Genomic DNA, 11,469 nt, shown 5'->3' with positions numbered 1-11,469 from the left:
GCAGGGGACCCCCCAGAGGACTCACCACCCGACCAGGCTGTAGTGCTGCTGAGAAGCTAGAAACTCTGCCCGTGCTGTGCCGTCCCTCAGGAAGTGTGCTGGGAGTATTTGCGCCGTTATTCTGGTCACTAGAGGCAAAACTCCCATCCAAGATGGCCGACATGCAAAAAACAGCATGCGGGCTACAAGAAAATGGCTGCCGATCGTCAATAAGAGCGGCCGGCAAAATGGCGGCCAACACGTTTTTAAAAACAGTGACAAAAAGTAAAAAACACAGCAAACGTACCAGACCCTACAGGTCCCCCCCCCCCGCACACACGGCATCATAAAAGACATACAGTACCCCACAGCAGCTGCAGCCCCCAGGTAGGACGGAGACCCCCAGGCGGACCCCTCACCTTACGGCCGCCACCCAGAATGCGGGGAAGGAGGGAGAGGAAAGGAGAGAGAAAAGTAGGGCGGACCCCCGACCCCGGACCCACCGGCTGTAGGCATTCCACAGACCCAACGTCCGTGCAGTTACGGCATGGCTGTCGGCCCGGCACACTGACTCGTCCATAGAGACCGGTCATATGTGTGCCCTGGAGCGTATAGCTCACCGGCCACCCCTGGAGCAACGGGGCATGTCGTGGACGGCCCAGCACATAGCTAAAGGCCGGCACGCGCTCGATGGGGGGACTACAAGGATCGAGGATCCAGCCTGTCACCCAGTCGGCAGTTGATTGAAGATCCCAGGATCCAAAAATGCAGGAAAAAATAATAAAATCGCAAAAAATCTCCAGAGCACATGGGCCCTGAGGAGCCATGTCTTCTCCTAGAGCTAGGCAGAAAAAAACTGGGGCTGCATGATGCAGAGAGAGGGATGTACCGGTGCTATACTGAGAGAAGTGTTTTAACACTTGAAGTGCTGTTTTTTCTGCCTAGTCATCTCATCAAAGGAAGGATGATAACCCTAAGGTCAATTGCTGCTGTGTCCGTCCATGAACGGAGGAGAAATTGTATTTTTACATCATACTTACCTGTAAAATCCTTTCCTATAAAGTGGAGGTTCCCCTAAAAATAAACTTTTAACATTGCATTTCCCACATTAATAACAATTAGAATCGGCTGGTTTCATTTAAAAAAAAAACGTCCGTACGTACCGTTTGTCCATCAATTAGGAACGCCCAGCCCCACCATCATACCCGGAAGCGGCGGTGAGAAGGCATATAGCAAACGGTACGTACGGACGTTTTTTTTTTTAATAAAACCAGCTGATTCTAATTGTCATTAATGTGGGAAATGCAATGTTAAAAGTTTATTTTTAGGGGAACCTCCACTTTAAGTACATCATGGGACACAGTCAGGCTAATATTCATTACCTTCTGGGATGTCCCAGAGTCGCTTCCTGAGGACATTATTACGAAACGTACGTCGAGGCGGTACCTGGTCACGCTACGTACGTCATTTACGGCCCTGCTGTTTGTTGGTTCCTGTGAGGTGTAATACACGCCACGGACAGAGTGGGGTGGGAGCACGGCAGATCCCCAGACTACCGATTAGAGCCAGCAGCCCTAGTGCCGGCATAGGCGCTTTTAAATGTGAGTAGCTATTTGGCTAAGTTTTATCTTTGCTCATTTTTTAACAAAATTACGCTATGGATGTTTCCATTGTTATTTTATATCAGGCCAAGACCTTTAAGGAGGAAGTCGCCTAATATCTCCATTTCAGCCTATGTGAGCAGGCATTATCCTGCATAAGCTCTCATTGACTCTCTTTTTGAGTAAAGGAGTCAATGTGCTCTGGTAAGCAGATTACTTATCCAGTCACTTTGGGTGTTTATTCAAGTTTGGTGAAGGATCACTTCTCTATCAGTATATCACAGCAAGCACGGAATGGACGTTTGGTGTTTTATGGACTTTGATTTTTTATCATAATTTTTTTGTGCTCAAGATTGGGACGGAATATTATTTGCACTAATTGATATTTCACAACATTTTTTAATCATATGTTTGTTAATGTTTTGTGCACATTTGTCTATTTGATAAGGATTAGTGACTTCAGGAGTGCAGTCCTATGATTTTCATTGTTATTTTTATTAATTATTAGCGCCCCCTATCTTTTACCCATATCACTAGGAGCATTCACTCTTTGAGGGGAGCAGCTTATTTTATTTACTACTATATATTTATTCACTTGGCGCAGAGTTTTCACCCTTTATCACGTCCCAGAGCAATGGCCTTGAACCCTGTCGTGGTGAAGGATCAGGTATGGTTCCCTGCACGAAAGGGCCGCCAACTCTGACACCCTTCTAGCAAAGGCGATAGCCATCAGGAAGGCTAGCTTGCGTGACAGCAAGTCAAATGGAATTTCCTTAATAGGTTCAAATGGTTGCTTCTGTAATACAGACAGCACCAAATTAAAGTCCCAAGGACACATAGGTGACCTAATGGGGGGGAAGCAAGAGCGTTGCCCCCTGCATAAAAGGTTCAGATTAGTAAATGGGAGGCTAAAGGCCTTTGGAAGAATACTGATAGAGGTCAAGTTTCGGCCCTGATTGTACTCAATGCCAATTTGATTTTCACAGTTGACTGTAGAAAAGAGAATTCTCCCAATCACGTATTTTCGTGGATGCCATTTTTTGGCTTCACACCAAGCAATACAAGTCTTCCAGACTGATAGATTTTTCTAGTGGCAGCTTTTCTGGCATTCACTAGGGTAGACACTACTTATCCCAAGATACCATGGTCCTTCAACAGCCTGACTTCAATAGTCAGGCTGTCAAATTTAGAGACACTAAATTGGGGTGGAATATGGACCTCGAGACAGTAGATTGGGGCGACATGGAAATGTCCATGGTCCGTCTATTGTCAGTATCACAATCTCCGGGAGCCAGGGACTTCTGGGCCAGGCTGGTGCCACCAGAACGACTGGAACGCCCTCTTTCTGAATCCTGAGCAACAAGTATGGAAGGAGAGGGATCGAAGGGAAAGCATAAACCAGGGAGTAATGGCTCCATGGAACTATCTGAGCATCTGCTCCAATTGCCAGAGGATCTCCATTCGGGACACAAACTGCTGTAGTTTGTTGAACCTGGATGCCAGTAGGTCGAACTCTGTCCATCCCCAACGTTGACAAATTTCTTGGAACACCTCTTGGTGTAGAGACCATTCCCCTGGGCAGATCTGCTGGCAGCTGAGATAATCTGCCTTCCTGTTCTCTACTCCCGGGATATGGACTGCCGATATAGTTGGCATGTATTTTTCTGCCCAGGCAAATTTGTAGTTCACCTCTCTGAGCTGATCGATGCCTGGTACCGTCTTGGTGGTTTATATCGGCCCACTGCAGTGGCATCATCAGACTGGACCCCGATAGGCTAGTCCTGAATCTCTACCGTCCAGGAGTGTAGGGCCAGACGTACTGCCCGTAAATCCAGGAAGTTGATGGGCAGGATCTGTTCGGTTCCCGACCATCTTCCGTCTAGGGTCGCTCCCCAGCCTGAGAGACTGACATCTGTAGTCAGTACCCTCCAAGTTACCGGGAGAAAGGATTTTCCCTTTCGTAGGTTCTGATCCTGCAGCCACCAATTTAGGCTTTAGGCTGAGGGGATAAGCACATTGGGTAATCCAGGGCTTTTCTTCCCATTCCAAGCCAACAAGATTTCTTGTTATAAGGGTCTGGAATGGAACTGGGCATAGGGCACCGCCTCGAAGGTGGATACCATCCTCCCTAGAAAGCTCATACAGAGCCGAATGGAGGGTTGTCTGGTGCCCCTTATGAGAAGCACCTGATGCTTCAGGCCACAGATCCTTACGGGTGAAAAAAAAAAAAAAAAAAACTCTTGCTCGGACCGTATTTAGGATCAAACCTAGATACTTTAGACTTTAAGATGGTTTCAAAACTGACTTTTCGGTATTTATGATCCAGCCTAAGTTTTTTTTTTTTTTTAATGCCGCATTGTGTATATTATGCTCTGTTCTAGAGCCTGTACTGAGAGATCTCTGAGCAGGAGGTCATCCAGATACCCGAGCACCAGAATCCCTTGGGCCCTTAACTGGTGCTATGAGCTTTGTGTATACCCTGGGAGCTGTAGCCAGCCCAAAGGGTAGAGCCGCAAACTGAGAATAACGTTCCTCTCCTGCACAACATAGGAACCTTTGATGAGCCTGAAAAATGGGTATATGTAAATACACGTTTTCTATCGATGGAGGCTAGAAAGTCTCCCCTCTGGAGTGTGGTTACTACTGAGCGGACAGACTCCATTCGAAAGGACTGTATCGCTAGATACTTGTTCAGTGAGCTTTAGGTCCAAAATGGGGCTGGTGTCCCTGTTTGGTTTCTAAACCTTAAAACAGGTTTGAGTAAAACCCTGTGCACCTTTCGAGTATCGGAACCTCTACAATTACTCTTTGATGCACTAGATCAGGGGTCTTCAAACTACGGCCCTCCAGGTGTTCAGGAACTACAATTCCCATCATGCCTAGTCATGTCTGTAAATGTCAGAGTTTTGCAATGCCTCATGGGATTTGTAGTTCCGCAACAGCTGGAGGGCTGTAGTTTGAGGATCCCTGCACTAGATAATGTAGTGCTTGAAGTAATACGTTTTTAGAGGATCCCAGGGAACGCTGGATCTTAAAAACCTCTGGGGGGGGCATCCTCCGCAACTCCAGCCTGTAACTGGAGATATAATTGAGGTGACCCACTCGTCCTGAATTGTTGTTTTTCCAAATGTCCGCAAGTGCAGCAACCTTCCCCCCACTCTATGGAACAGGGGCATCCCCTCAAAAGGAGGGCTTGGTGCTAGGTTTAGAAGAATTTTGGACCCAGAGCCTTTTTAGTGGCCCAACTAATCATTTATATTTATCCAACTAATCACTGAATAAACGTTCCCCATAAAAAAAAGGGGGACCTGACAATTACTTTTCACAAGGAAGCGCGGCTGACCAGTTCTTAAGCCAAAAGAGTCTGCATATATACAGACAAGAGAGCCAACGAGAAAGGCGTCAACAGCGCTCAGGGAATATCTGTTCTACTTTCAGGCAGACCATCCTCTTGGTTAAGCCTATTAGGCCTTTTGATCTGATCCTTTACAGACTGGCAAATACCAATTGCTGCAACAGCTGGCTGGCTGAACTGGCCAAAGAAAAGGAAGCCTTAATGACTCAACAGGGTCTTTCCGGCCCTGTGCGTGATCTACTGGACTAGTCAAGTTCTCGTTTGGGCTGGCCTGCTCCAATTCTTAAAACTTTTAATCCATGGGATAAGAGGGAAACCCTCCTCCTAAGAGGAACAAGATCCTATCAGGATTTTCCCTATCAGCATACACTGTCTGTTCTAGCAGGGGGTGTAGGGGGAAAGATTCTGCCTCAGGCATCCCAAGAGGACCAGGGAGGCCCAGTCACCGCTGTTTTTTAAAGAGGCAACTGAAAGGCAGAACGAACCATTTCGGTCAGAGCTTAGGATGAAAGCCTCTATGACTGAGTGGCAGACATCAACTGGACCTCCTTTTGTCCAGTTTGTTTGGAGGCAGCTTTATCTGCCGGGCACTCCACTGACTCCTGAGCTTTTTAGCTCTTCCCCATTCTCAACCCATTCCTGCTCCAAACAAGGAGGCTCCAGGAGGGGGGATCTGTCACGTTTCTTGCCACCCTGCCCTTAACGATAACGGGTGAAGCAGCAGCGTTGACTGCCAATACCAGATAGGCACAGCAGCTCGATTGCCCGGGAGCCTCTGGTCTGTCAAAGGGTACAACACCAGGGATATGACTAGGTTCATCAGGAACTACTGATGACATAGATGTGCCATTCCCTGTAGTGTTAGCCCAGCTCCTCTTATTGGAAGACACTTAATAGTCACAGAGTACTTGGGTGTAGATTTAACACACCTCAGAAGAGAGATACCTTAATGGGGCTCATCAAGCCCCTATGCAACAATCTGGCCAACACCATAGCCTGTGAAGCAACACTTAGTGACTCACGTGACCCTGGGTAAGGAGAAATTAACCGTAAGTGTCTGCTCTGTATCCCATATGGAAGGCACAGAATGCTTGGCATACACAGCTTAACCACTACCCTACCCAACGTCAAATGACGTCCGCAAGAGGGATCTCCCATCTCTCATCCTGGATGGGGTCGTTGCAATGTTCTGGGCTACCCGGCCGCCTAGGGGGGTGCGCGAGCGTGCCGCTGGTGCCCGGCGGCCGCCATTACCACCGGGCACCCGCTATTGACGGTAATAGAGCCATGTCTGACCAAAAAAAACCTGCCAAGTCCAGCAGCGCACTTGGGAATTCATATGCGTTATTGGTCGAACAACAACTGCTGTGCACGGCGGCACCTCTTGCGTACGAACGTGTGCCATCATACAGGTATAGGAAAGCCAGACACAAGCAAAAAAGGTACACTTTGCAAACAAGTGTCCAGCGTTTAGCTAGCTTGACTGACTGTTAAAATTACTGGGACACCCCACAATATATAATAAAGGGGTTTTACTCGCCCATCAAGGCGTAGGGCCACTTAGAAACTAAGGGCCCAATCTTCACGCTTCACAGTGGGTTCCAGTCACACGGGACCTTCAAGGACTGAGTAGCTTTTGCTTAGGGTCCAGTCCCTTGGACCTGTACAGCACCCTGCAGGAAATGCCTTAGCGCTGTAGTGTCCAGGATTTCCACTTCGCGAGGTACAGCGCCCGGAGGCCACATTATAGACAAAACCTTGCAGGATCTTGTCTTCTTTGCGAGGGTGACATTGATCTAAGCATAACAGATGTGTCAAATGGATCCGGTCAATCCCATGATTCATTATTGGAACCGTTTGTGGGACTAGAGACCTGTGCTTCCTGAATGGGAGGGGTTATATAGGCGGGGTCAATTTCTGTCTAAAGAGCTTTAATCTACCAGTGTCCATTCAGCTGATGATGAAGTATAGCCCAGCAGGTAATGAATAGTAGCCTGACTCTGTGTCCCATGATGTATGAAAAAGAAATAAAGCGTATAATATATAAATAATAATAATAATAATAATAAAGGTAGCAGGCCCAAAAGTACACAACTAGCCAACAACAAAACTGGAGTTTCATGTATGATCGTACAAGCAGTACATACAAACCCACAAGGGTGAGCTTCAACCATACCCAGGACTTAGAAAATCACACCACCAAATGAGAATTAAACCTTTTATTAGTGTATTCACATATTCGGCAAATGCAACACGCACAAAGCTTATGTCAAGTTCACAAGTTCTACCAATACAACGATCTACTGGTAAAACTAGTTCACAAATGTTAAATGCTTTTGCCAATTACGTCTTTTTTTTTTTTTACGGTTTGGCTTTCTGCTTACCATTGAACAGTCTCGGAATTGCATCTAGGTACTACAGCAGGCATCTTCAACTCCAGATCTTCAATGAACCCACAGCAGGGCATGTTTTCAAGAACCCTTCAAAATCATAGACGGCGGGCGCAACTGAGTGAAATATTTTCTTGCCTGTCCCAGTAGAAGAAACTCCTCGAACATGACCAGCGGCAGGAGGAGGAGGGGGTAACGATACGCTATACAGACGCGTAATCACTTTCCGCAACTTAGCCTAGTGATTATTAAACCTAACACTGGCCACAAAGTTTGTTCTGAAAGCCGACAAAGGTCACTAGCTGTACTTACAAAGTACAATACTAATGTAGTCAATGCAGCCCAGGGTGGAGGGAGAGACAGTGATAAAGAGAGAGGAAGAAAGAGAGATGAAAGGAAATCCTGCCACTCTCACGTTTATAAAAAGGACAGACAGCTAAAGAATGAGTTTGTTAGTAAGATGTACACTTTAAAGTCAGAGTACCCTTGTCTACACAATCATTGACCCAACCAGTCCTTAAAGGCAGACAACTGGAAAGATACTTTAATAGGGTGCAAAATGTAGTGTCCAAGGGTCCACAATAACATGCACTTAAAATTTAAAAAACCTTCACTTTATTATTCTAGAATCTCAAATGATTTTGTCATCATGAACAAAAAAGTTGAATTGGCTACTGTCTCTGAAGATGTAATCTTGCAAGTGCATAATTCTGTAATATATAATAAAAAAAAAAAAAAAAAAAAAGGAGGGAAAAAATGACTTTAAGACGTAGCCACCAAGAGAAAAAGACGAAAAATATGGCATGGCTAGTTCTATGGCTGCTAAGAAAAAAAGTATGGGAAGGTGAGCAAGCATGCATTGTTATTAAGTCAACTTATAAAATAGGCAAAAAAAAAAAAAATACAAATATGCTAAGGGTAATAATAAATGGCAAAAAAATGGTTTTGGGGTGGAGGGACTAAAATAAAAGAAGCAGACACACCCCAATCGGGATCTAAAAATGTATAACAGCAAAAATGTAGTAATTATACATGACGCATAAGAGGGCCGCTCATGTTATTGTTAAACCATTTGGACACTCCGATATATGCCCAATAATACGTTAAATGTCCTTTAAAACATCCCTTCCCAAAGGAGTGACTTCACACTGCACTTTCCTCTATGGTATCAGAAAATGTTATCCAACAAGGTGCTTTAAGCTGATGGAACCTCAAGTGCTGTTTCTCAGTATTTTTTTTTTCTTTTTTTGGATTTGTAAACAGTTCATGGGGACCACACACAAATACTATGGACAGACAAGCTGAATTAAGTCTGCTGCCAAGACTTTGTATTGAACCCACAGGTCGAACAAGGGGGTTTAAAAAAAAAAATGTTGAAAAAAAAAAAAAAAGAAAGCCCCATTAGGACATGCTGGAGCAGCGGACTGAGGGAGAGCCCATTTGAGTCAACACTTTGTCCAGCCATTGTAAAGGTCCGTTCAGGTGAAGCTCAATCCAACAAGGAGTGCTTGTGACTGTCTGCCGCCTGAAAGACAGGAGAGAGATGCTTAGAAATGGGAGAACATTTGAGATGTCAGTGCTATATAAGTAGTGACAAAACATGATAATCTTAAACACACACTTTGCAAACTGTATGCATTACCAACTTCACCTGCTAATAAGACCATCAGTTTTCCCATCCAGGGCAGGGACTGTGCCCATCCCCTAAATGTGACATTGCTCTAATCCGAGAGTCCAATTGCCAGACCTGGACACCTTTACCCAAGTAAGCGCAAACACTAGAGCTTACCCAATGACGACTCCAGCAGGGAGGTAAGCTACCAGCAGAAAAAATAGTTTGGTTTACTGCTGCAACTAACGATTATTTTCATAATTAGTTGGCCGATTATTGTTTCGATTAACCACTTGCCGACCTCCTCATGTACATATACGTCAGCAGAATGGCACGGACAGGCACATGTACGTACCTATACGTCCTCTGCTTGACGTGGGTCGGGGGTCCGATCGGGACCCCCCCCCCCGGTACATGCGGCGGTCGGGTTCCCTCGGGGAGCGATCCGGGACGACGGCGCGGCTATTAGTTTATAGCCGCGCGATCACTCCCCGGAGCTGAAGAACGGGGAGAGCCGTATGTAAACACGGCTTCCCCGTGCTTCACTGTGGCGGCTGCATCGATCGAGTGATCCCTTTTATTAGGGAGACTCGATCGATGATGTCAGTCCTACAGCCACACCCCCCTACAGTTGTAAACACACACTAGGTGAACCCTAAATGTTACAGCGCCCCCTGTGGTTAACTCCCAAACTGCAACTGTCATTTTCACAATAAACAATGCAATTTAAATGCATTTTTTGCCGTGAAAATTACAATGGTCCCAAAAATGTCAAAATTGTGCGAAGTGTCCGCCATAATGTCGCAGTCATGAAAAAAAAAAATCGCTGATCGCCGCCATTAGTAGTAAAAAACAATAAAAATGCAATAAAACTATCCCCTATTTTGTAAAGGCTATTGCGATTTTTTTTTTTACCAAAAATAGGTAGAAGAATACGTATCGGTCTAAACTGAGGAAAAAAAAATTTATATATGTTTTAGGGGGATATTTATTATAGCAAAAAGTAAAAAATATTGCATTTTTTTCAAAATTGTCGCTCTATTTTTGTTTATAGCGCAAAAACTAAAAACCGCAGATGTGATCAAATACCACCAAAAGAAAGCTCTATTTGTGGGGAAAAAAAGACGCCAATTTTGTTTGGGAGCCACTTCACACGACCGCGCAATTGTCTGTTAAAGCGACGCAGTCCCGAACTGTAAAAACACCTAGGGTCTTTAGGCAGCATATTGGTCCGGTCCTTAAGTGGTTAATCGATTAATCGGATAATGGCCTTAAAATAAAAATATTGCATTTTTACATTTTTTTGGGGCCAATTTGTTGTTGGGCAGATTACAAAACACAATCTGCCGCAAAAACACATTACATGCTTTTCTGCAGCTTCTCCATTGAAGTATATTGAAGTAAAAAAAAAATAGCACCGTTTTGCGTTAAAAAGTCCCCGCCCCTTTCCAAATACGCAGCAGCCGAAAAAAAAATCATGGATGTGAATGTGTCCCATAGGAAAACATGTAAATGAACTGTAGCGTGTTTCTGCAAAAAGCACCAAGAGGTGTGAACCCAGGCCTGAGATGTTTAGTAACATAATGGGGTTTAAAAAAACGTAGTACAAAAAGAGCAAATAATCGCTACTGAAGGGGTTAATTTTTTTACTGTGGGACAGTGTAAGTAATATTTACAGTAGCGATTAGCTTTTTTGTACTATAAAAGGCTCATTTTTGTTTTAACCCCATTATGTTACTGGCCGATTAATCGATTATGAAAATTGTAATCGATTAATTTCACAATAGATTAGTTGTTTCGGCCCCAGTTTGGTTGTTCAGACTCTTCGTGACCTCATGGACCATAGCACGCCAGGCTATTCTGTCCTCCACTGCCTCCCCCGAGCTTGCTTAACTTCATGTTCATGATGGAGAGAGAGAGGGATGGAGAGAGAGAGGGATGGAGAGAGAGAGAGGGATGGAGAGAGAGAGAGAGAGAGGGATGGAGAGAGAGAGAGAGAGAGAGAGAGGGATGGAGAGAGAGAGAGAGAGAGAGAGGGATGGAGAGAGAGAGAGAGAGAGAGAGAGAGAGGGATGGAGAGAGAGAGAGAGAGAGAGAGAGAGAGGGATGGAGAGAGAGAGAGAGAGAGATGGAGAGAGAGAGGGATGGAGAGAGAGAGAGAGATGGGGAGAGAGAGAGAGAGAGGGATGGAGAGAGAGAGAGAGAGAGGGATGGAGAGAGAGAGAGAGAGGGATGGAGAGAGAGAGAGAGAGGGATGGAGAGAGAGAGAGAGAGGGATGGAGAGAGAGAGAGAGAGGGATGGAGAGAGAGAGAGAGAGGGATGGAGAGAGAGAGAGAGAGGGATGGAGAGAGAGAGAGAGAGAGGGATGGAGAGAGAGAGAGAGAGGGATGGAGAGAGAGAGAGAGAGGGATGGAGAGAGAGAGAGAGAGGGATGGAGAGAGAGAGAGAGAGGGATGGAGAGAGAGCGCAAGCAAGAGAGCGAGCGGGGGGGGGGGGGGGGGGGGGGGGGGGGGGAAGAGAGATGGAGAGAG

General features: G+C 45.6%; 1 protein-coding gene across 2 annotated transcripts in view; it reads right to left on the bottom strand.

The window, feature by feature from the left end:
• Positions 1–7,139: 7,139 nt before the first annotated feature.
• The window catches only part of SMAD2 (SMAD family member 2), a 125,838-nt gene continuing 121,508 nt past the window's right edge, over positions 7,140–11,469 (bottom strand). For both annotated transcript variants that reach the window (XM_040336628.1, XM_040336622.1), the window contains one exon: positions 7,140–8,850. In XM_040336628.1, the coding sequence (XP_040192562.1) occupies positions 8,727–8,850 (124 nt within the window). In that variant the 3' untranslated portion in view covers positions 7,140–8,726. The remainder of the gene's footprint in view (positions 8,851–11,469) is intronic.

This window comes from Rana temporaria, chromosome 1 (genome assembly GCF_905171775.1).
Source record: "Rana temporaria chromosome 1, aRanTem1.1, whole genome shotgun sequence".
In the NCBI taxonomy this organism is placed as follows: domain Eukaryota; kingdom Metazoa; phylum Chordata; class Amphibia; order Anura; family Ranidae; genus Rana; species Rana temporaria.
This window is presented reverse-complemented; position numbering and strand designations above follow the sequence as displayed.